The 25418-nt window shown below is 41.9% G+C and overlaps 1 protein-coding gene across 7 annotated transcripts in view; it reads right to left on the reverse strand.

Annotated features, from left to right (window-relative positions):
* The window catches only part of PKHD1 (PKHD1 ciliary IPT domain containing fibrocystin/polyductin), a 237303-nt gene that overhangs the window by 122617 nt on the left and 89268 nt on the right, over positions 1-25418 (reverse strand). For all 7 annotated transcript variants that reach the window (XR_014589511.1, XM_083856783.1, XM_083856784.1 and 4 more), the window contains 6 exons: positions 24776-24988; positions 11434-11641; positions 10098-10243; positions 7479-7673; positions 7016-7141; positions 4302-4435 (listed from right to left, as the gene is read on the reverse strand). Coding sequence is in view for 6 of the 7 variants with exons in the window: in XM_083856783.1 (XP_083712909.1) it covers positions 4302-4435; positions 7016-7141; positions 7479-7673; positions 10098-10243; positions 11434-11641; positions 24776-24988 (1022 nt within the window). In the remaining variant the exon portion in view is untranslated. The remainder of the gene's footprint in view (positions 1-4301; positions 4436-7015; positions 7142-7478; positions 7674-10097; positions 10244-11433; positions 11642-24775; positions 24989-25418) is intronic.

A 25418-nucleotide genomic window follows, 5' to 3' on the forward strand; every position in this document is an offset into this window, starting at 1 on the left:
GAGGTATGTGGTTCTCTGAGGGGGGGTCTGAGATGACCTTTCTTGCAGCTCTAAGAAGGACTTGTTCTCTGAGGTCAGGTCTGACACCCCCACTCCCATTCATAAGTCACTGGACAGTGTGAAAATACTAATGACTTTTTGGTCCCTGATGGTCCAAATCAAAGCTGAGCCTGGTGACCTCAAGGTGAAACCCTCCATATACCAATTACTTTCTTCTGACCCATCCAAGTGTGCTCCCTGCAGTCCTGATCTCTGGCATTTGTCAAGGAATAAAGCACTGAGACCCAAAGCTCTGCTTTCTCTGTCCCCAGGTAAAACTGCTGCTTTTTCTGAAAGTGCAGCCACAGAGCCTTTTTCCTTTAACAAAACACTTCTGCAGTCCAGTCACATCACTTCCAGGATATTTTACTTGCGACTCCAATCGTGCGTTCTACAGATGATTCATAAGGAAAAGAAACCCTGCATATTTATTCAGCCAGCTCGTGGCTGGAGGGCAGGGGTTTTAGGCAAGCAGGGAATTTTGTGTGGAAATCAATTCTTTGTGGAAGTCAGTATATTACGAATGTCCGTGCAACCAAAATTCCAGAGAGAAATTACCTCCCTGAGCATGCCAAATACCTGGAGGTATGCACTGCAAAGTCAGTAAAATCAAGTGCCTGACGGTTTAAGTGTCTCTTAACCACACAACTCTGCTGGTGTAAATATTTCATGGATTTCTTTTAGATAGCTGGGACTCAAACTGTTGACCTTAAAGATGTCATTAAAGCTCTGGATGGTGTTCCCAGCATCACTCCCATAATTTCAGAGCTGGGCAGGATGTGAAGAGTACCCACAACGTGCTTGCTTTAGTGTGGGTCTGTTTTGCAGGGAAGAGTTTGGAAAGGATCTCAGCAGGGATGAAAGGTTGGGAAAATGGTGCCAAACAGATACAGCCTCATCTCTTTGGTGCTGTGGAGAATGGCTGGATGGGGTGACACCAGGAAACAAATGCATTTACCAACAGTGTGACAATCAGTCACTCCTCTGACACGGAGACACCAGCTGAGCTCCACCCCGTTCATTCATCTGAGCTGTTTCCCAGTCCTCAACACCAAAGTGAGAAAAGAAAGGGAGGTCCTTCCTGGGTTTATTAAACCCAGTCCATATGTTGTCATGCATGAGCACCACATGCTGGCTTTGGGATTTCAGGGCATTGAATGTTTATGGATTGGAACAATTAAAATGCCAAAAACTGACTTGGCCCAAGAGAGCCAAGAGAAAAAGATAAAAACATACTTTTTAAATTATTTTTTTCCTGCACACAAAAAGAAAACCAAGGACACAGGGCAGATGTTTCAGTGAGAAAAAAATACAATATCACAGAGGAGCATCTTCAGTTCCTTGCACTGATAGCATTTAAAAGGCAAGAAACCAGGCTGCTAATGAGATTGTCTGTGACTCTAAAAAGTGATAACCTGGGCTCACACACTGTGTTTAAAAAAAAAAAATTATACTAACCTTGCAAGAATCAGTTTGCACTCACACTGTCAGAGTATAAAATTTCATCTAACAGCCTGATTTACCAGTGCACTTAAGAGCTTAAGTCAAATGGAAATCAGTGGAATTGGGTCTCCAAATGTCTTTGTAGGCTCAGGTTTGAGTGACTGCTCTGTCCCAATTTCCACATCGTTTAGGCCACTGCTGAATTTCAAGGATATTTAAGCTCTTCAGCCACCGATGCAAATTTAGGCTCCCAAGTAAATTGAGTAGTTATGAAAATATTACTGCAGGTCTCACTGTGGAAAGGCTTAACCCATCATACACAGGAGATGTTACAGTTTGGACCTAGAGCTCTCTGCAGCCCCTGCCTTAAAGATTGCAGCCAAGAAGTTTAAAACCAGCAATTGAAAGATGGAAGTCTGAAAATAAACCAAACCAAACCAAACCAAACCAAACCAAAAAAAAAAAAAAAAAAAAAAAAAAAAAAAAAAAAAAAAAAAAAAAAAAACCCACCTAAAATTAAATTTTAAACTGGGAAAATTTCTATTGCATGTTCTGGCCTGAGAACCAGGCAGGTGGAAGATGAGTCTTTCCCATTTTATTCTTCAAGCTTCCCCAATAAACTAGGATTATCAATACCTAAAAAGCTTGTGTCATTTGATCTGACGATTTTCATGAGAGAGAAAAGGTGCTAAGGCTACAACATCATAAATGCTGGTGCTGGACCAGCACCCCTGAAGTTTAATGATTATTATTTCCATAAGAAAAAGTCCACAGTTCTTTTGCTTGGGACAAAAGTGACTTTTTCTCTTAATATCCCTGTGCTTTGCTATCTTCCTGAGCACTGTTTGGTCCTGTTGTACATTAATTGCAGTTAATAACAGTCTTAAGCTGGGCAACTTCTTCAAGTTTTCCTTTTGCTGCTGTGACTCCTCAAATATTCCACTCCTCGAGATGATGAAGGTTATCAGCAACCATTTGAGGGCCATCTGTTACCCTGCCTGGAGCAGTGTGGGAAATGGATTTGCAGAGGATTTTGAAAGTTTGATAGAAGATTTACATAGTATGTATTTGTATGTAAACTTTGAGATAAGAAATGTTGACTTAGAAATGTTATAGAATAAGATGGATATTATTGAGAAAGAAATGGAACAAGTTTTAAAGGATGGCTTTGTAAATAAGACTAGATACTTTGGAGAAATAGAACTATAAAGGATGAATTGTGGTAGGATTTATGAAGGGTGATTTTAGATGATTGGCTTTAAGGCATTTACAGCATTGTGTAGTAAAAGGTGATAAGAAAAATTTTAAATGTATTGTAATTAAGAAATAGCTTCTAAATGTGATAGCATGAATTATAACATCTGTATTGTCTCACCTTTCACATGAGACTGAAAATGGAATAAAAGTTTTTAAAACACCATCTCTACATCAGAAAAGGGCATAATCCAACAGAGCAGCACATCTCTGGAGAGCAGAAAGGACACCCTGATATTGGGGTACACAGCCACAGCTGTAGCTTTTTATCTGTAAACTCACATGAACAGAGATGGATATAAAAATGTGCAGAAAACCCAGCACAGACAGTTCCCAGGAACCCGTGGAGGTAATTGCAGCAAACCTTTTCAAAAGCTGAGCCAGTGGCAACGGAGTGAACAGCTCCAGGGTAAGTCAGTGCATGACAGTACAAAAGTCTGTGTTTAGTGGAGCTGAAATTCTCATGATCCTGCCTAGTTGTTGTATTTTTAAACCATATTTGATGGCCTTAAAAATGATAAATATGGCCTCGAGGGAACTGCAGAAAAGTTCTCTCCTCCTTCCTCAGTGCTCCTGTCTTCATAAAAACATAGGGAATGTGTTGGTCTCTTTTTCACCTTCAAATTCAGGTGCAAATCTTTCCTCATGAAGCCCCTGGGGTGATTAGGTCTTCACAAACAGTAATTGGTTTGGGTACTGGGGGTTAACAATAGAACAGGTTAGGATTATTTTTTAAATTAAAATATGCATTTTTCACTACCGAAAGTGTGGTGAGAAAGGTCAATCTCAATGTAATTCCATAAAATAGTTGGGAAGGAAAAGTGGTTTGAAGTTTATGAAAATCATATTTTTCCATGAAACACATAAAAGTCACTCTTTATTCTGAAATGGAAAACCAAAAAAGAATATGAACTAAGAGAAAGCATCAGAGAATTAGTGAATGAAAGTATTTTTTCTGAGCTCAGCTTTTTGATGTGTGGCTGTTCAGCTGTTAGCTCTTTAAAAACCTGGTGTTTTATTACCATTTAGAACAGAGAAATTTAGTTTCTTTCAAAATCAATGTCATTTTCATAGGACAGGGAACACATTCTCACCCTGGAATGCAAATTTTCAACTGTATGCTCAATGTGATTTTAAATCCAGACAGAGGTGTAATTGATGTGCCGAATTTTAGTGGTTTTGTAGTCAGTCCATTAAAATTGAGGGGTTTTTTTTAACAGTGGCAGAAGTTGTAGAGAAGCTGAGACTAAACTTTTTCCAAGTTTTCTGAATGTGTGAGCATTATAAAATAAAACAAATTTTCAAAGTACCTCAGGATGAATTATCTCACTTTAATATTCCATTCCACTCAAACACAGAGAAATTCTCAGTAATAAATTTACCCAGGAACATAATTTATTTTGTAACATGCACTTGTTTCAATATCCCATCACAAGCACAGGTTCTGACAGCTCAGCCAAGAAACAAATGTTGTGTATGTGATCTCCCAGGTAAATTAAGCTCTGTGTCTTTCTGATACCTCTGATTAGAAAGGAAATGTTTTGTCCTATACCAGAACTTCTTACCCTGATGTGGCTGGCAGGAGCCCTGATGTAGATCCCTGCTGGTGACAGTGTCTCAATATTGGATAAACCATCAGTTACAGAAAGGCCAATCACTATATTGTTACTGATATTGTTCTCCTCTTCCAGTCCCTCACCTTTAAAAGGGAAAAAATATTAAGAAAAGGATATATATATATATATATATATGTTAAAAAATAAGAGGAAGAAAAGATAAAAATATACATAAATGTACATATAGCTGGAAACCCTCTATTATCATGATTCTCATTTCAATATACAGAAATCCAGGTGTTATATTCACATATATTTCCCTGTACAAAGTAATATATGTGACTATACCACAAATCATATTCTCTGGACTCCAAGTTTATGGGGAAAATCAATAAAATATGTATTATAAAGCAGATTTACAGTAGAATGGTTCAGAGTGGGAAGGAGGCTCACCTATGCACACACAGGCATGCTCCTGGCAGTATTAGAATTCAAAGCCTTCTTTATCTCCTGTCTCCATTCACTGCCCTACTTACTTGTAAGAACATTTCTAAACAGGGTGAAAAACACTGTGTGTACCTCCGAACAAAAGTGTGGGGTTTCCCCCCTAAGCAATGGAGTAGAAGAGAAAGGGAAAAATCAATCAACCAATCAATCAGAAAACACAAACTCTTGGGGTGCTCCAGATCCAGTTACAGAATAGAAATAGGAAGAAGAAAACAAAATAAATATTTTTCAAACTACATCATAAAGAAATGGATCACCCAATGGCAAGGAGAGGACGGTGCCATACAAGCCAAGTTCAAATAAGGAGACAATGATAGGATAAGGGGAAATGGCCTCAAGTGGCTCCAGGGGGAGGTTTAGGTTGGATATTAGGAAAGATTTCTTTGCCTAAAGGGTGGTCAGGCATTGGAAAAGGCTGCCCAGGGAAGTGATGGAGTCACCATCCTTGGAAGTGTTTGCAGCCATGGAGATGTGGAATTTGGGGATACGGTCCAGTGGTGGGCTTGACAGAGCCAATTTAATGGTTGAACTTCCAGAATCAAGAAGTCCTTGAAGGTCTTTTCCAAGCTTAATGACTCCATGATTCTATGATCAGCACCTTTGGAAAGCAGAATACAAAGTGGAATCTTGTGTGGAATGGCACAGGCCATTCTCTCTGGCCCACATTAGGAGCAGATCACATCCATTCAATTTTGTTTATCCAACAGAAGTCATCATCTTCAAATACACCTGCTCAAGTTCTATTCATAATACAGACCCTTTCCCAAACCATTACTACCCCAAATATAAGCCACTTCACAAAGAAAACCTGTGCCCTTTGGGTTTTGGGATAGAAATAAATGCTTTTAGCCTTCCCTCAGTCTTTTGAGGGAATCAGTTTTCTCAATTTTTTCCAGTCTGTATGTACTACAAACAATGCTACCACCAGAGTACTGCTAAAGAAGTCCTTTTAACAGCCATACAGGATTTTGAGGTTTTGGCTTTCAAGCTCAGACCTCATACGTCAAAAATTTTAAGCCCAGAGTGACATTTTGTGATGGTCTTGCAAACCCTCTGAAAATAAGGATTTTAGGTGAAATCACTGAGAGAATCCAATTCCAGAGCTGCAAACAGCCAGCTATAATAAATATTCCTTCACAGGCAACAAAATTATATATAAATTAATCCATCAGACCCTCTGGAGCTGCTGACAGTGAAGTCATTAAAAGCATCTTGAGGACAAGGTGTATCCAGGCTGCAAATTCAGCTCAGCTCAGAGTCCTTTAACTCAGACACAGAGTCAGAGTCATCCCAACATGAGTCAGACAAGGGATGCCAGCAGCTTGGAGGTCCTGGTCTGCTTTCCAATGGCTGCAAGGGCTCTGTACATTGGCTTGGGCCAGTCCTTGCATCCCTCTGAGCCAGCTCTCTTCATCTGCAAGGTGTGTATATAACCACACTGGGTTTATAATCTTCTCCATTTAAACCATGATATATCACTCCTTATTGTGCTTATACACAGCACCCAGCACAGTGACTCACTTTGTGTGGGGAACTGCAGGATCAGAACTGAAGGCTTTCAATTTTTTTTCCCTCTGTTTATCTCATAATTGGTCATTTTTATTCCCATCTCTTATGGAAAACAAAAATCCAGCTATATCTTTAGGTATTCAGGCAACATGAGATCCCAGCAGAAGATGCTTCAAGTCAGTCTCATGATGGTTAGTTAGGAGAAGTGTTTTGTTGTTTAACATTTTTGTTGCTCCGAGCTCCGATTTATTTAAGTGCTAAATCCTCTGGTTAACTTTTAACATATGCTTCCATTCCATTATCTTCGACATCAAATGACTGAAGTTAAAGGTAATATGCTCTTAAATGCTTCACTGAGCTGTGGTCTTAGATATTGCATAATGACACTTTTCCAAAGACAGATGAATCCATCTCCCCAAAAAAAATCTACTATTCTTACACTAAAAAAATAATTGATCCCCATCAAGTGAAGACTGACCTGAAGAAGAACAGCTGGTCAAATGGAAGTAGCTGCTAGGAGTTGTGTGTGGGATTGTGAGAGTTTTATTCCAAATTCACTGACACCAGAAATCGCAGAAGATGTGATTGAAGTTCTCAGAGTGCAGTTAAGGACCTGCCATTCTTTCCTCCAAAGGCATTTTCATGCAAATAGGAACCAGCAAAAGTTGCTGTTGTATGCAGTGTAGATATTTGCCTGCTTCACTTACCCAGGAGAAGCCCATGGCCTGAAATGTTGTAGAAAACATTGCTGTCCACACTGAGGTTGGAGATCCCGCTCAGACGGAGGCCTTGGCCAAAGGAGTCCAGAACACAACAACCACGGATGTAAGAGTCTGGAAAGAAGTGAGTGGTGTGAGCAAAAATCATCCTGCAGACTGAGGGCAAATATTTTATATCCCTTCTCTAACCAGGCATGGTGACCTTCCCATCATCCAGCCTAATCATATTTGGCTTTATTTTTCTGTCTCCTAACTGTCTTATTTTTTTAAATTAAAACTATTTTTAAAATTCACCAAAAAAAAATATAAACCTCATTTTTAACAATGACACGGACTGTAACACTCTCCCTTCATGAGACTGATCTAGCCATGTAATAAACTACTTTTACACCAAGCAGCAGCCTCTCTTGTCCCTCAGTTGACCTGCCAAACTTGACAGAAAACAACTCACCTTCCATCCAGGTGTCTCCAGTGACAGTCAGGGCGCTGCGGTGACCCCGGAACGCTCGTCCCACGTGGCGAAACTGAACCCCCTCCAGCTGGAGCCGACTGGCCTGGCCCTGGAAAGCTTCCACCACCACAATGGCCCCCAGGTCCCGAGAGCCCAGCTGCCTCTCACTTCTCATGTACAAACACCCTGAGAGACCTAGGGCACAACCCAGTGAGAGCTGTGAGGGGAGCCCTGTGTCAGAGTCTGTCCAAGGATGTGATATGCCCCACGACTGTCTCTGATGATTGAGGAGTGAGATCCCAGACTCTGAAAGGAGCCCCTAGCCTGGCTGAGGTGGAACATTTGCCAGGTCTCAGAGGACTGGTCTGCATCTCCATGAGAACGGAGTGCAAGAACAATGGGACTGGTCACAGTGGACTGAGCTGAGGCTGCTTGTCCAAACTGGTCTGTCCGTACCAGAGGTACAGTTTGCAGCTTGTTCCTGAGCATCCAACCTCAACAGAGGTTGGTTCCCTTTGGTTCTGTGCCCCTTTCTTTGGTTCCCTTTGGCTCTGTGCCCCTTGCTTTGGTCTCCACCTTGACCAACCTATAAAACCTCTGGAGACTCCCGCTCACTTTTGTATACACCCCACTGGAGAAGATCACGTCTCTAGGCATCTTTAATCCTTGAGGACTCATCCCTCCACGTTGGTAGCTATAATCCCCTTCCCCTCTTTCTCTCTCTTTCTTACTATTCTTTATTTCTCTCCCCACTATCGCATTTGTTGGCACTAAATAAAGGTGTATTTTTGATTGAGTAAACTCAGTTGTCCCCCGCAGTGTCTTTTGCACTCTGAGATCCTTAAAATGAACCATCAGGTTTCCCACATATATTTGCAGACCCTGACATCCTCTCTGTGGTGTGGGGTGTGCAGAGGGAGATCCACCCCACTGACCCAGTGAGACTCCACCTCCAGCAGGGATCTGAAACATGGGCCCAAAGACAACGCAGGCAAACATTTGTGATGCTCCCTAGAAATACTGTCATGGTTCTTTCCCTAAAAAGTCTGGACGTTTTGGAGGGAAATGTATCAAAACAAGGAAGTTGTAGTTTTATGTCTTGGACAGCTCCTTGGAGTTAATTTTAGATAATTGTATGCATGAGGAAGAGGGATTTAACTTTGATTTCCCTTAGGTGAGGTTCTTGAAAAGGAGATTGGGCATGGATGTATAGAACTAAAATGAAATGAGATATTTTGGGGTTTTTTCAAACTCTGGTCTCCTGACTCTCCCTGCCGATGGATTGGGAACTGTTGCTACCCACAGTTTCAAGACAAGGATAGGGATTAGGGAGAAATTTTTCCCTGTGAGGATGATGAGGATCTGGCACGAGTTGCCCAGAGAAGCTGTGGCTGCCCCTGGGTCCCTAGAAGTGTCCAAGGCCAGGCTGGACAGGGCTTGGAGCAACTTGGGATAGTGGAAGGTGTCCCTGCCCATAGCAGAAGGGTGGAACAATTTGGATTTTTAACTTCCCTTTCAACCCAACCATTCTTGGATTGCATGATATGACAAAAAATTAAATCATAGGGCTGGATAAAATTCTGGAAAAACCCCTCCATGGGTGTGAGACTCATTCAGATTATGAATGTGTTACTTGGGCTTGTTCAGTGGAAAAGCAGAGGGGATCTTAAATTCCAACAGTGCCTGCTAATGCCCAGTAATGCTCATTTTTCTTTGAAAGAAGGTAAATTTACCACAAAAAACGCTGCTCACTCCTCTTCTGGTGACTCCTCTGAGAAATCCTCCTATCCTTTAACTCAAATAAAAACCTCAAACAGTTAGTGCGTTTCAGAGCCTATATTTATGAGTCCCACACAAAATGGACCATAAATCCATGAGTAATATAAGCAGTTGGCTGCTAGATATCAAATGAAGTCTTGTGCCACAGTCTGAAAGCCCAAGGCACTTTTTTTTTAAAGGAAACCTTACACCTGGTTGGCCAGATAACCTAACTCTGCTCACATTATAATCACTGTGTCTGATTCTGCTTCCCAAATATATGGTGTAAATCAAGAATCCACCTGTCAAGCTCCATGGCTTTTCATGCAGGTAAAACTAAAGGAGAACTGAGATATTTAACATTTTTTTAATACTTTATGCATCACCTGTTATTTTTTCCTTGGCAACCCTAAACACTAAACAACGTCTCAATATTTTACACTAAAGAGTACAAACAGCATTGGGCTGTTTTGTTTTTCCTTCTTCTTAAAGTGACTAAATAGTAAACACAATTAAAAATTTAATATATTATGTACACTGAAACATGTTTTCAGAAGATACTTTCTTTTCTACACCCTTAGGCTCAGGCAAAACTAAAGGGTCTTTCCCAAGATGGCTTGAAACAACAATGTGAAAATAATACATCTGAGATATTACAATGAAGTGCAGTTCAACTCCCAAGACTTCACACTTCAATGTCAAACAATGTTTGGAAAGACAAACTCTCTTTTCCTGGCATTGGAGTGTCTCAAAGTTATCCTGGGAAGAAAGAATTCTAACACACAGTGATGCTGCCACAATGGGAGTTTAATGGAGCAGTTTTCCTCCTCAGTCTATTTCTGTGAGAAAAGACCTCCTCACCTGCATTTGCACACTGCCTGAGGTGGGACATCCTCTCCAATGTGACATTTCCTTGAACAACAACCCTTCTGCTGATCAGTGCCACCACAGCACTCGAAGGCAGACCTTGGCCTTGGCCCCATCCCTCTCCTACATTGTGGGGGTACCTAAGGGAAAAAAAAAAAAAAAAAAAAAAAAAAAAAAAAAAAAAAAAAAAAAAAAGCATCTGCACCTGCCAGATGGATGGTTTCTTGTTATTTATGTTTATGACCATAAGCTCCCAAATTCAGAACTGGTTTCAGTCCTTTTCTCAGTAGGGACAGTGGCACATCCATAGCTTTTCCTTGCCTGGTGTTTGCTTTCATCTTTTTGTACTCAAACCTTCTTTAGATTATGTATATAATATTATATTGTGTTGTGTTATTAGGAAAAGACTTTTCATCCAGAGGGTGGTTGGGCACTGAACAGGCCCCCCAGGAAAGTGGTTACAGCCCCAAAGCTGCCAGAACTCAAAAAAAACATTTGGATAACACTTCCAGGCACATGGTGGAGATTTTGGAATTTCTCTATGCAGGGCCAACAACTGGATTCAATGATCCTTGTAGGTCCCTTCCAATTTAGGATGTTCTATGATTCTATGATATTTACAACAATGTATTTCAGCTTTTGAATTCTCCTCCCAAAACATGTTTGGGTGAAAATCATCAGGTCTTTTTTCCTCAAGTGCAAATGATTTCTGAAAACAATACCCTTAAATCTTCCTGGGCATTGGGGTTAGGTTGCCACTAGATAGATAATGTGTTTCAACATTGGAGATGATAATAAGTGAGATTTTCAGTCTGTCCAAGATCTCCATGCACGGTAAATGAAGAGAGTGTAAGGAAGTGAAATTAACACTCACTGGAAATATGGAAGCAGATTTTCATAGTGAAAAAATACCCTTTGAGTGTATTACTTAAGAAAATCAGTCAAAAAGACAGGATTTCTTTTTTACACAAGTCATACACACTTATTGTGAAAAAAAAAATGCACTTTCTCAAGAAATGGACTATTCAGGAAATTTTGTCATTCCTATACTGACTCCACTGGACTTCCCTGCCCATCAGTGTTTTCTGCTTCAAAGGTTTTCTGAGTTCAAGGACATGATACAGAATTTAAACATAGAATTTAAACATTCAGGATTGAATGTCTACTACCTTTAGGGGGAGTGAGGAACTGAAATATCACTGGCCACCTTTGTTAAAGGGATTTATATAGTTATTATGTCCCACAGAGAAAAGTAAATCCTGACTTTGATCAAATTTTCTCCTTGTTTAGTTCTCTGCTATAAAAATCTCTTTGGCTCCTGAAAGGATACCTGAGTGGTGATCTAAGGTGCAGCTCAGTGCTGTTCACAGACTGGATAACAGCCACTTCCTCCTGCTGCTGGGCATCTCCAAGGCCTGAACTTCCCACCAGGATTTCATCACCAGGTTGCCAATCAACAGGTTCCTGGAGCACTAATCGTGTGTCACTAGCATTAGCTGGTGATTTCAAGTGTGTGGAAATTACTTTGGGCATCCAGCCTGAAAAGAACAAGGGGAAAAAAGAGTTAAAAAGCAAGTCAGTCAACTCAAAAACAAACAAACAAACTAACAAATATAGAGGAGTAGGATGCTCCTGGTTCAAAGCTGGGATGGACAGGGCTCAGAGCAACCTGGTCTAATAGAAATTGTCCCTGTCAGTCACAGGAGGTTGAAATGAGATGGTCTTTAAAGTTCCTTCCAACCAAAAACCTTTCAATAATTCAATGATTCTATGAAATCTGTGTATAACCAGCCCCAGCAATGAAAAATCTTGCCCTATAATCCTCCTTTCTTCACTTAATAAAGTTTGCTTTAACTTTTGACATTTCCTTTTCCCTCTCAGGCTTTGGGACAGATTAGTCCACTGAGGTCCAACACACTGAACACCATCAGGGGAGAGCGTGTGCCTCACACACCCACCTTTAGAATACTTTTCCTTCCCTCCCTTGCAATAGATCATCATTTACCTTTAGCCCACAGCAAGTTACTGTCCTCCCTGGTTGTACTGCAGGAAAGTAATAACAGCAGAAATCACTGAGTGTAGAGGTTGCATCCTCTAAATAATAAATCATTTTCAAATTATATTAAGCAAACTTCTTTGTCCATATTGTGTTTCACTTTCTTGTTCCTTATACTCCAGTGTCTTCATTACTTATATTCTAATGTCCCAACTATTTCTTTAATGAAGATGGAAATAAGAAGTAGCACCTCCAAGACAATAAATCCACAACAGAATCACAGAAGAATCAAATCTTTATACGCTTTTATCTTGAAGTACATGTGAGCACCTGCTCTGTGTGCCAATGATGGGCATCTAAACCTGAGAGAGTTCTGTATTATTGCATTTTCTTAAATCAAACTTGAAATTTCTCAACTTCCTGCTAAGAAAATCTCCCAGACATCCTTCATTTAGGGTGTTTCAGTTCATATTACAAACTACTTTGGAAGGCATCAAACAGATCTCCTGCTGTTCAGTTCAGCCCTGTGAGGTGCATCTGGAGTTCTGTGTCCAGTTCTGGGCTCCTCAGGACAAGAGAGACATGGAGCTCCTGGAGTGAGTCCAGCTCAGGGTGACAAAGATGATGAAGGAACTGGAGCATCTCCCTGCCCAGGAGAGGCTGAGGGAGCTGGGGCTGTTCAGCCCCAAGAGGATCCCCAGCTGAGAGGGGCCCTCAGCCCTGGGTGTCCCTGTGTGCAGGGAGGGCTCAGAGCAGGGCCCAGGCTCTGCTCCAGGGGCTCAGCAATGGCACCAGAGGGATGGGCAGGGACTGAGCCCAGCAAGTTCCACCTGGACAGGAGGAAGAACTTTTCCTGTGCAGTGACCAAGCACTGAACACATTGTCCAGAGAAGGTGTGGAGTCTCCCTCACTGGAGATATTCCAGCACTGTCTGGACACACTCCTGTGCCCTGTGCTCTGGGCTGACCCTGCTTGAGAAGGGAGGAGGGACCTGGTAACCCACTGTGGTCCCTTCCAACCCAACCCATCCCGAGATTCTGTGAAACCACTGCAGAAGCTGAAATGCAGTTGGACACATAGGACACTGTAGGTGCCAATGGAACCAGACTGGAATGACTCTGTCATAGCTCCCAGAACTTGCGGACCCTGCATCCTCAGCATGTACATCACTCACCCTACAGTTCTGCCTCTGTAGGGCCACACTCTTCTCTAATGCAGATATAGCCAAAATCTACCTTCCACCACTCACAGGCACAGACACCACAGACCTCATCCTCAATACAGCCCAAAAAACCCCTCTTAACATCATCCTATATGCATTCTTTTACCAGCAGCACTCTGTTCATCTTTATTCATTTACCTTCTTCCACTGAGCGATCCTCGTGAAATTTTAGGACTGGCATAAAAGCCAACGACTGGCAGCAGCCATCTGCACGTGGAGCACAGCACAGTTTCTCTCCAGCTCTGGACATTTTGTTTATGGTGCTGATTTGTGTGCCTGTGTTAATGTGTGTTCTCGTGCATCTGTGTCCAGACACACAACTGACCCCTGTGGAGTTCATCTGTCACACACACTCTGCAGCAGCACTGCTGGGCAACAGCTCTTGTTACTGAGGAGTGGGAAACACCATTCTGCATGCAAAACATGCTCCAATGGAAAAGGCTTTTTTTCAGGCTTTTCTCTATTTTCGAGCTCTGACTCAAAAATTTTTAAGGAAAATGTTCTCAATTGTTTGGGTTTTTTCTTCTAAAAGAATACTCAAGGCATTCAAACATCGTCCCATTTACTTTATTTGCTTTTTCTTGTTTTCATCTCCTACAGTGTTCAGCTACCTGTGTCCCAACACACAGTTTGTTGTATCTTTTTTCCTGATGATCTAGGTGGGGTGGGATATTTCTCTGCATGCTTAAAATCTACTTCCATTTTCCAATAGGTTCAGTATATTTTTTTTTATTAGGGAAAACCAAATCAACCAAACAAACAAGTTTAATAGATTCCACTTTCGTAGAATCATAAAATCATTAAGATTAAAAAATATGTTGTGAGACCATAAAGTCCAACCATTAACTCAGCTCTTCCATGTCTACCACCAAACCATGTCCCTAAGCACCACATTTATCCATTTCCTTGTTTCCCATTTATATTCCCATATACAACACCTCCAGTTCAGAATCTCCTCTACTTCCAGCAGCACGAGTGACACACAAGATATGGTCAGTGACACCTCTCTGGTGTCAATGAGGGACCATAACTGAGGCTTCTTTGTCCTAATTATAAAATATTCCCCTTGAAAACAAACTTTAGGTTGGATAAAACATGCAAAGCTCATAAACTAACCTTGAGTGCCTGGGTTTGGGCTGTGCAACAGGTAAATAAATTACCTGTTTGAGGGGAAAATGTTTAAAAGATCAACAGCTGTGGTATATTTAAATTATTTCTTCTCTCAAAATATACTGCAAGTAGAAACACTCCAAATGCTGAAAAATAGATGAATCTGTATAACTCCTTAATTATTGAACTGATTTTTAATAATTAACTAGGCACAAGTTGGAGAAAAAAACACATCTTGAGATCTAAAGCAGAAGTGACTTAATGTTAAAGGTACAGGACAGATCCTTTAGACTCAAAAAGCTGTTGCAGGCAATACAAGAACAGAACACTTTACTAAATGGCTTAAGAGAACACCCTTAAATATGGAGCAGAGCAGAATGGTGCAGCCTAGAAGTGCAAGGGACTTCAAAATTAATTACAAATTAATTAATCACAAATGTTAACATTGGGAACATCTTGGTAGCAGGACCAGGGTTATGCTTCCTGTTAGAAGGATGATGTGAAGTTACATGTGAAGTCTTGTATGGACGTGGTAAAATTATTCAGAATGAGAGAATTCTGATGTGTACAATGCCACTCTTGAGGAAAAACAGTATAAATTAAATTTCCTATGGCCTCTAACACAAAACATTTCATGTGGGATGATATGTCACTTACCTAGTTGGCTTCACCCAGTCCTAAGCAGTGATAGGATACCAATAGCTATGGATAGAACTAGGAGAAATGGCTTTCAACTATGAGAGGAGGGATTTAGATTGGATATTAGGAAGAAATTCTCAAGTCAGAGAGTGGGGAGACACTGCCACAGGTTGCAGAGAAGCTGTGGCTGCCCCTGGATCCCTGGAAGCGTCCAACACTAGGTTGGGCATGGTTTGGAGAAACCTGGGATAGTGGAAGGTGTCACCTGAGTCACTTCCAGCTCTCTGCCAGGACTCCATGAGGTGTTGATATCTCAGTTAACTTTTATTACCAATCCCCCTCCCTCCAGGGAACAACTTTACAGAAAACAACTCTGCCATGGGTCTGTTGTCTTTCTCCCAAAAGTTGTTAACATGTTTTTAAAAAAATTCCTTTTTTGTCATGGGGCAGGAAGGTTTGAACCCTTCTCCTCTGACACCCAGGACCCTGATGCATCTCATTTTCACTTCTAGTTACCACAAATTAATTAACTCAGTTATGAACACACAGTTGTTTGTGGTGTTGACAAACTATAAAGCTCTTTTACAGTTCCTGACTGTTTATTGGCGTTTTAAAGTTGAGGTAATGAGATCCCTTTATTTCACAAAAGGAATTTACGAGAACTGCAGGGCTCAGACACAAAATCTACTTACTGGGAATGTACAAATTACACTGCAGATAATCTGTCAATCTGTTGTAGCTATACTGTAAATCTTTAGTGTAAATGGGAATAGGAGCTTTCAATTTCCAGGAACAAAGTGAAAAGAAAGCTGATTTCTCATTCCCACCAAAAAAAAAAAAAAAAAAAAAAAAAAAAAAAAAAAAAAAAATCTTTTCAAGAGAAGTTAATAATATAATTCAATGGATTACAACTGTTCAGTTGTTTTATTCTATTTTTTTAAGAGTATAGAAAACCTCCCACCTATGGAAGGAAGTTGAAACTAGAGGACCTTTAAGGTCTCTTCCATCGCAAACCATTCTGTATCTCTATGACTGTCTCTGGTAATAAAATACACTTTCCTGCAGCATTTCAGGTGTCAGACTATCTTAGGAACATACTTTCCTCTCCATTGTCATAATCCTGTATTATTATTCCCTTTTCTTGACCCAAAATGCATTTCCTAATCAAACTTAGCTTTGCCATTCCTAAAATTTCCAAATGTAAAGTGATAACTGGCAGTACAGCCATTGGAAACTGGTGCTTCAGGAAAAAGATGAGTTTTTAAAAATATATTTTTAGATCCCTGACAAAGACATTTTTGGTGCTGTTGCTTCAGTTAATAAAACCATAAAAATAATAATGGATAAAATTCCTTAAGTTAAAAGGAATAGGAAATCTTTTCCAGAAATCCTCTTTAGTAAGGATAACACACAGATGTGCTGCTATAGCTCTCTATGGCCAAATGGACCTTCAAGTGACAGATTCTTAATTTAGGACTAGGAAAAAGTATTTTATGAACCTAGATGTTATTTAAAAAAAAAAAAAGTCACAGCTATCTCAGCTCTTGCTGGGACTAGTCCAGTCACTGGCCATGAAGGATAGGGAATCAAAAAAGAAGAACAAAAGCTGCTTTCCTATCTTTTCAAAGTGCTAAAAAAATACTTGCTTGAACTGTGAGCTGCCAAGTCTTTGGACTTGAACATTTCCAATTAGTTTTGCTCTCTGTTAATTCCAATCCTGGGTATATTCCCTAGACATTTGCATGTTTTTTAGCTTGTTTTTCAACGAGAGGAGAGACAGGGAGAAACTTGGAGCTGCCTTTCTACCCCCTGCAGGAGTCCTGCAGGAGTCACTGCTGTGAGTGGGCAGCTCCTGGGGAGACGCAGAGCAGCTTTCCTGCCATAGCCACTGCACTGAGCTTTTCATTCCCATCCCGAGGTGAAACAGAAGGTCCTTTCTGATTTATAACTGCTCGTTAACGCTTAGGACACCCAAGAGTTTATTAGCTTTTTTGACAAGAAGCTGCAGCAGGACCACACTGGGTATTTTAGGTGGACTCAAATCATAGTTTGGAATCAGAGTCAGAGAATGGTTTGGGTTGGAGGGGACTTTTAAATGTCATCTAGCCCACCTCCCCTCCTCCTGTTGGAGGAGCAGAAACACCAGTTGGATCAGGTTGCTCAGAGCCCTGTCCAGCTTGATCTTGAATCTTCTCTGAGTGAGCAAAAATTAAAAAAAAATTTGACATCATCCAGACAAGAGGACAAGCTGAATAACTTTTATTTTCTCCACTGGGAAATATCCTTGAAAGTGACCTAGTCCGGCTGAAGGTTTCCTATTCATGAAACTGCAGTTTTTACTTAAAGCATCTCCACCTGAATATCATTCAACAGCACCCTGGAGAAAGCAAGGATTATTATGTCCTTTTCCTGGAAATGTTCAAGATGAGGTTGGATGGACCTTGGAGGAACCTGGTCTAGTGGAAAGTGTCCCTGCCATGGCAGGGGTTTGGAAAGAAATGAGTTTAAGGACCTTTCCAACACAAAGCATTCCACGAGTCTATGATCTTACTGAGGATGGGAAGGGCTTTGTGATTAAACAGATCTATAGAAACTCTCATTGTCTCCCTTTTCTGAAAATTTACATTGCAGAAAATGTACCTTCCCTGCACGCTGTCCCATAAATGCACAAATTCCTAAACATTTCCTTTAATCAGAGATCCTCCAGTCGCTTTGCTAAGTCACATCAGTCCTGAAAACAAGGGGAAATATATTCCTGTAATTTCATTGCATGAGCCAAAATCCATATTCCACACCTGGAACGAGCTCACAGCCAAAGGTTCCACGGAGGAAAAGGTCTTTAGACAGAACAAAGAGCTCCAGCCGTGGCAGCCAAGGACAGAGGACCCTGCAGGGAGCTGCAGACATCTGGTGACACTGTGTGTGATTGCCAGTTCATCTCCTGTGCTGCTGTGGAGTGAGAGAGGGAATATCCCCCTGCAGGAATGGGATTGTGGGGCAGCACAAGCATTGCCAGGCTAAGATCAGCTTCCTGCCTCCCAAAAATGGGATGGAAGAGAATTCGGCAGCAGGAAAAGTGAGGGTGAGCCCAAAGGGAGGGTCCCTGCCTGGCTCAGCCTGCAGCTCTGTGGAGAGCAAGAACTGGGTCCAGGCTTCTCAGTTCGCCAGGGTTCACAGAATCACTCAGGTTGGAAAAAACCTTCAAGGCTGAGTCCAGCCTGTGGCCAATCCCTGCCCTGTCAACTGAACAGGAGCTCTGAGCGCCACATCCATTTGTTTCTTGAATACCTCCACCCCTCCCCAGGAAGCCCAGACTTTTCAGCCTTTCTCCTCTCTAGGGTGGAAATTAACCCTGACTTTGCTGCTTGGTGTTCTCTTCCTCCAGCCAATAACCTGGGTTTTGTTGGCACCAGAACTGGAAGCAGTATTTTGATGCTATATTTGAAAATTTGAAGGAGGAAATTATTTAGCATATAAAATGCCTCCACATTTGTAACAACTGCACCCTGTCAGGAATCACAAGGTAATGTATCAGCTATGGTCTATTTTTAATTCTATTCCATTCCAGTATAGAGTGTACATTGTATTATATTGTATTAATATCTCTACTACCGATATTATATTTATCTTTATCATATAATATATATTAGTGTCCATCTCTCTGTCCCCTTTGCATCATGTTTTTTCTCATTAAGATCAGCACCAACACACAAATCAACTGATTTAAGCGTAAACCCAAGATAATAGATGCGTTTCTGTTAGAAAGAAGGGCAAACTGTGAAAGACACAGCAGCTTGCCCTGAACCCAACTCTTTTTTTTTTTCTCCCCCATCTGCTAGGTCTTTAAAATCTAATGGTCATCTTATATTTGTGAATAAGAAAGTGAAGGCACAAGTCATTGTACATTAGTTACTCCATGGGAAGTGCCTAAGTGCAGTTTCTTACCCCTGGTGAACACGAGGGGATTCAAGGCAGCTCAGCCTTCTGTTCCAGAGCCATCTGCTTTAATGCATCATGTTAAAGTCAAGGTCTTGGAAAGGAAAAAACTCTGTCACAGGAGGCAAAAAGACTCCTGCAACCCCCACACAGAATAGCTGGCACCTAAGGAAAACCAACCTATGGGAGCAAGCAGATACTGAAAAATAACATTTACTGAATAGATACATTTCAGTAGAGTGAAAAAACAGCTTTTCTCTAACAGATCTCTGCACCCTATCTTGAATCCCCCTGCTACAGATTTTTTTCCCTTATTTTTTGTCCCCTGGGATGCTTTTCTTTTTAATATGTGAGTAAAGCAGAACAAATTCTCTCATGTTGTCTATGATCTCTTAATCTGAAACTCAGCACAGATACATAACACTGCCTAATGGAGGCAAAGCAAGAGGCATTTGATTAAATGTTTGATCTCTGGAGGAATGCACAGGCTCTGTGGAGCACACTGCACAGCTCACAAATATTTTGTGTTTTATTATTGATTAAAAGCAATTAAAATTAATAATTGGTTCAACTGATAAAAAAAAAACTTCTTTTTTTTCCCTGAGCTAACCCTGAAAAAGTATTGGATTGCTTTGGCTGCAGAGAAATCTGGGATAGAAGTCATGCAGATTTACCTCTAAAATATCATTTTCTCCATTGCAAATGCAGGGAGATTCTTTGCAGCAGGACAAGCCATGATTTTAGAGCATTGAAGTGACTGCTGATACCTCTTTTTAAATTATCCTGATTATAAATAAGTTATTACACCAAAACTCCCAGGACATTGTTTTTTTTCTTTACCACACACCTTACAAAGTTTGGACAAAGTGAATGCAGCATGTTTTTAATCTGAAGTGCAATATCTTTCATCTAACTGAGGTGATACATATTATGAGTCAAAATTCAGGGAACGGGCTCACAGAATCGCAGAATCACAGGAGGTTTTGTGTTGGAATCGACCTTAAAGATCATCCAGTTCCAGCCCCCTGCCATGGGAGGGACACTTTTCACTGGAATAGGTTGCTCACAGCTCATATTTTTTCCCACCAGAGTGCAGACACAAAGTTTTAGATAAATGTTTGACGAAACTGCTGGTCTTTTTTTGGAAAGAGTCACAGTCTGTTTCAGGAGGACACAATGGGATAATGAGATCACCTACACAAGACAGCTGAAAATGGAGAAGACCTTTAAAATTTTTCAGTGTGCAGCAATATCTCTGCTCTGGAGCCAGGCTGGGAGAGCTGTGGATGTTCAGCCTTGAGAAGAGAAGGCTCCAGGGAGACCTCAGAGCCCCTTCCAGTGCTTAAAGGGGCTCCAGGAGAGCTGGAGAGGGACTTTAAACAATGGCCCGGAAGGACAGGACAAGAATAAGTGGTCTTCAGCTGAAGGAGGGTGGGTTTAGATGAGATATTGGGAAGAAACTCTTCCCAGTTAGGGTGGTGAGGCCCTGGCACAGGTTGCCCACAGAAGCTGTGGCTGCCCCTGGATCCCTGGAAGTGTCCAAGGCCGGGTTGGATGGGGCTTGGAGCAACCTGGAATAGTAGAAGGTGTCCCATGGCAGGGAGGGGAACTGGATGTTCTTTAAGGTCTTTTCCAACCCAAACCATTCTGGGATTCTGTGATAAGTGTGTTAGGACCACAAGATCAGCTGTCACAAGGACAGGCTGGGTGTTCTTTGTTTTGATGCAGCATCTCCACTCTATACCCAGTTCCTGCCCCCACTCAGAGTCTACTGGTGTCTCCAGTTTCCCTGGGAAGGACAAAGGCACAAGAACAGCCAAGGCCACCACACTGAACTTCTCTCCCGAAGCTTGTCAGGAGAGTTTCTCAGGGAATAGAGCGTGAATGGAGCTGGAGACAGTGATAAATTTCCCTTCTGAACAATCAATAAAACTCTCTCAGCCCTGCTCAGGCCCCTACTGCAGATGCAAGGGCCATAATTACATTGTCAAAAAGTCAGGTTGCCCTGGCTGACTGAAAGCCCCTCTCAAAGTGACGGGTGATTGACAGGCAGTTTATGGGTGGCACGCTCTGACTGGCAGGGGAGTTGGCTAAAGCCAAAGGCAACAGTGAAATTTCCCAGCCTGCTACAACCACGGGAGCAAAGGACTGCCACTCATGTGGGAATTGTGGGAAACCCTTAGTCATATTAACATATCAAAGTGAGGAGCTGACAGCACTTACTAAACAATCTGAACCCAACCAGAGCTGCAGAGCATCCCCCAACATTCCCAGCCTGAAAGAGAAAAGGAATTAAAAATGTGTTCGGTCCTGCCTTTGCCAAGACAGCCAAGAATTTGGAAACCTGCTTATTTAATGATTTTAATCTGAGATAACATGTATATTGTGTATATAAATGTATCTCACAAATGTACATTGCAGAGCATGTCAGCCTCTTTCACACGTATATATATAAAAGGGGCTGTCATGTTCCACGATATGTTCTATACCACAGACCAGACTGGTGTTAAATTGAAGACAGAAAAGCAGATTTTTTTTTTTTCCCATGTAAGCAATATGAACCCAGGAAAAGACCCCACTACTTTCTGTCATGTTTTCTAGCAGGCTTCTACTGCTTCGATGTTAAATTGCAGATTACATGGTTTGAATGAACAATGATTGCAGCCATGCACTGGGACTGAGCGCTGTGCAGAGCTTAAAAGTGACTTCATAGCTACTCTGGATCTATTGAATAAGAAATTGATATGACTTCTTGAATAAGAATTGGTTTTGAATAATAATAATAGAATAAGAGTTGGCGTTGTTCAGCCTGAAGAAGAGAAGGATCCTCAGAGTCTCTTCCAGAGCCTAAAAGGGCTCCAGGAAAGCTGGAGAGGACTTGGGACAAGGGATGGAGGGACAGGACCAAGAAAATGGTTTCAAACTGCCAGAGAGCAAGGTCAGATGGGACTTTGGGAAGAACTTCTTCCCTGTGAGGGTGGGGAGACTCTGGCACAGGTTGCCCAGAGATGCTGGAGCTGCCCCATCCCTGGAAGTGTTTAAGGACAGTTTGGATAGGACCCTGAGCAACCTGGGATAGTAGAAGGCATTTTTAGGTGGTCTTAATATCCCTTCCCACACAAGCCTTTCAATAATCCAATGTTTTTTCCACTAAGGGTCAAGCCACTTTTCACTCTGTGTATCTCCATCCAGGTAATACTTGGATTGCAGACCTCACCCTCTTGTTTTCCTAGGGAATGAAAACTCACTGAGAATGATGGCACTGAGTAAAATGGACAAATTACCACTGAGAAAAGACTCAAAGGTACTGATGTGGATGCCTGGCTTTACCTCCCTCCATCACATTGTCAAGGTAAGACTGCGAAATGTGCTCTGCCCTGTTTGTCTTCAGTTTTGTGGGTGATGGAGTCACCAAGGCAGAGTTGATACAGGCTTGGAATGGAAAGCAGAAGCACTACAGGAGGCACAGCTACCAGGAGTTGCTACTGGCTTTTCCTACATTGCCAGAAAACAAAAATCATGGAAAAGTGAAGGCTCATGCTGTAAAGTGATGACAATCTAAGGACAAAATCCTGGTTTACAGGGGCCAAACCAAGAATAGAAGGACACTTTAAAGTGGCAGAAGACACAGAAAGTGAAGCAGCAAAAGCTGTTAGGAGGTAAATTCAAATCACAACACTTTTCTTTTAAAAAAAATTAAAAAAAAATAAAAAAAGGATGATTAACCAAATTAATCCCCTGGAAAAAGCCTCTAAGGGAAAAAAAGCTAGTTTCTGTCTCCCTTGACATCCTCAAAGGCCAAGCCTTTCTGGAAGGCAAGCTTTAATCTAACAGGAATTACTGAGCTCAGGGCTGGGATAACTGTGTGAAACTCAATGGCCAGTAACAGACAGTCAGTTCAGCCAAGATGCTCTAATAGCCCTCCTTCACAGAGATCCTCCAGGAAATGGGGTAGAAACTCTCTGCAAAGACACTTCACTGAAATTACTGAAGCCTTTTACAGGCAGTAAATAATTGAGCCTTGCTGTGTCTCAAGGAAGGGGTCAAGAGCACCTGACATGGTGGTGAGGTGTAGTGATGCACCTCACACACCCAGCAAGCGTTTTCCATGCAGGGAAAAGTTTAATACTCATCCCTTAAGGTAAGAACCCAGAAACTTCCATCCCCTCCTGGCAGTGACTGGCTCAGCACCAAGAGAGAAGCATCTATTGGATCTTGTCACCGTTCCTCAAACCCTGTATCTCTCTCTATTGGCTGCAAGCCAGGTTGACCCTCCTTAAACATTCAGTATTTAGGAAAGAGCCTAAAGGAAGTAAGAGGCTTTTTGCAGTGTTTTTTAGCAAGGTGTCAGAGATTTATCGGATACCTGTGCACGGCTTATCATTTGTTTTCTGTAACGTTTGTTATTTTGTTATTTTTCCTCATTAAACCTTTTGCTTTACAAAACACCACTGAAGAGCAGTCAGGCTCAAATTAATTTTAGCCACTTCTCTGCAAAGGCTGGACCCTCAGAGACTGATACATTTACACATGGCTCATTACACTCTGCCCACATGCTAACCAGCATCACTGAGGTGCAGCCCCACCTCTCCTGCCCCTGCCAGGGCCTCCTTCCCCAGCCCCTGCCCATCTCTCCTGATTCAGAAAAGCATCTGTTCACTGACTCCCCTCCAAACCCCACCTCTCCCGACCTTGCTCAGCTCCTGTGAGCTGGCAGGAAGGTGGCACAGAGGCACATCTCACTCCCTGCCTGGGCTCAGATGGTACCCTTGGTGCCTGACATAATTTTTGGCCAAGAGCCACAAGTCTCTGTGCTCAGACAGCAATATTTCTGCCTGTAAGGCGCAGGGTGGAAGTTCAGGACCTGCTGGAGGGTGAGAACACCCACCAGCAGAAAGGTTGACACGCATGAACAGGAGGAAAGGGGATGAGACATTCATATATTTTTCCTTTTTTTCTCTTCTCCTCCTCTATGAGACGTAGAGCTTTTAAAAATAGCCCAGTAGAGGAGAACTTGAGAAATGTGCGTTGCACCAAAGTTCTGAATCATGCTGAGTTTGGACTTGAATTCCATGTCCCAACTCCTGCTCCAAGAAATGGCTATTTTATAGCCATATTTCATAGTATTCAAGAAAAGCTCCACATCTAAATTCTTCTATGACACAATATAAGAGTGGTGTGGAGTTGTGGGAATAGGTCCAGAGGAGGCCATGGAGATGCTCCAAGGGATGGAGTCCCTCTGCTCTGGGGCCAGGCTGGGAGAGCTGGGAGTCTTTATCTGGAGAAGAGAAGGATCCAGGGAGACCTCAGACACCCTGCCAGTGCCTAAATGGGCTCCAGGAGAGCTGGAGAGGGACTTGGGACAAGGGATGGAGGGACAGGACACAGGGAATGAATCCTCACTGGCAGAGGGCAGAGTTAGATGGGAAATTAGGAAAAAATTCTTCCCTGTGAGGGTGGGGAGGCCCTGGCACAGGTTGCCCGGAGAAGCTCTGGCTGCCCCTGGACCCCTGAAAGTGTCCAAGGCCAGGCTGGATGGAGCTTAGAGCAACCTGGGATAGTGGAAGATGCCCCTGCCCATGGCACAGGGCTTGGAACTGGATGGTCTTTAAGGTCTCTTCCAACCCAACCCATACCATGATTCTATGAGAGTCATGACCAAAGTTTTGTCAATTTATTTTTCTACCAAAAATGTGGGGTTTTGTGTTTTGTTTTGTTTTCTGTTATTCATTTGTCCTTAGCTTTTGACAACAAAAGAAATGTACTCACCATGAATGGAAAGGGTCCCATTCCTCACTGCCAGGAATTTGACTCCATATGGAAATAATGGTGGAGAGTGGAGGCTTCCATAGAGATAGATGTGTGCTTTGTGAGGGAAAGGGGCCTCAGGGGATCCCACCTGGAGCTCTCCTCCATCAGACACCAGGATGTAATGAGCATGCAGTTCTACAGGTCCTGGTCCAGTAAACAGGAGTTTGCCACCTGAAAAAAAAAAAAGAAATAACAAAATACATTAATTTATTTGGTCAGTCATTCTCTCACAGTCAAAGGAACTGTAAGAGGTGGGTAAACAAAGGGGTTTGCAATAAAATTACAAAATTAGGGCAAAAATGTTATTGCAGTCTGTGAAATTTCCACCATGCTCTTTCTTTCTCCCTATGGATTTATCAACACTTTACAGACCTGATTAATCAAGTCCCTTTTTAGATACTACAAGTCTGCATTTCTAGACTTGAGCAAGGCCAGTCAGCCTGAGCAGACTCTTCAACCACAGCTGAAGGAAGCTGTTTGGAAAAACCCAATTTTAACCGACTAAGTCACTTAATGTTGAAAAGGGATATTCTTACTTAATTTGTATTAGGTTACTTTTTAGATTACAAACTATTTGTGACTGGGAGAGGGGAGAGGAAAA

The sequence above is a fragment of the Zosterops lateralis genome (genome assembly GCF_965231275.1).
Source record: "Zosterops lateralis genome assembly, chromosome: 3".
NCBI lineage: Eukaryota > Metazoa > Chordata > Aves > Passeriformes > Zosteropidae > Zosterops > Zosterops lateralis.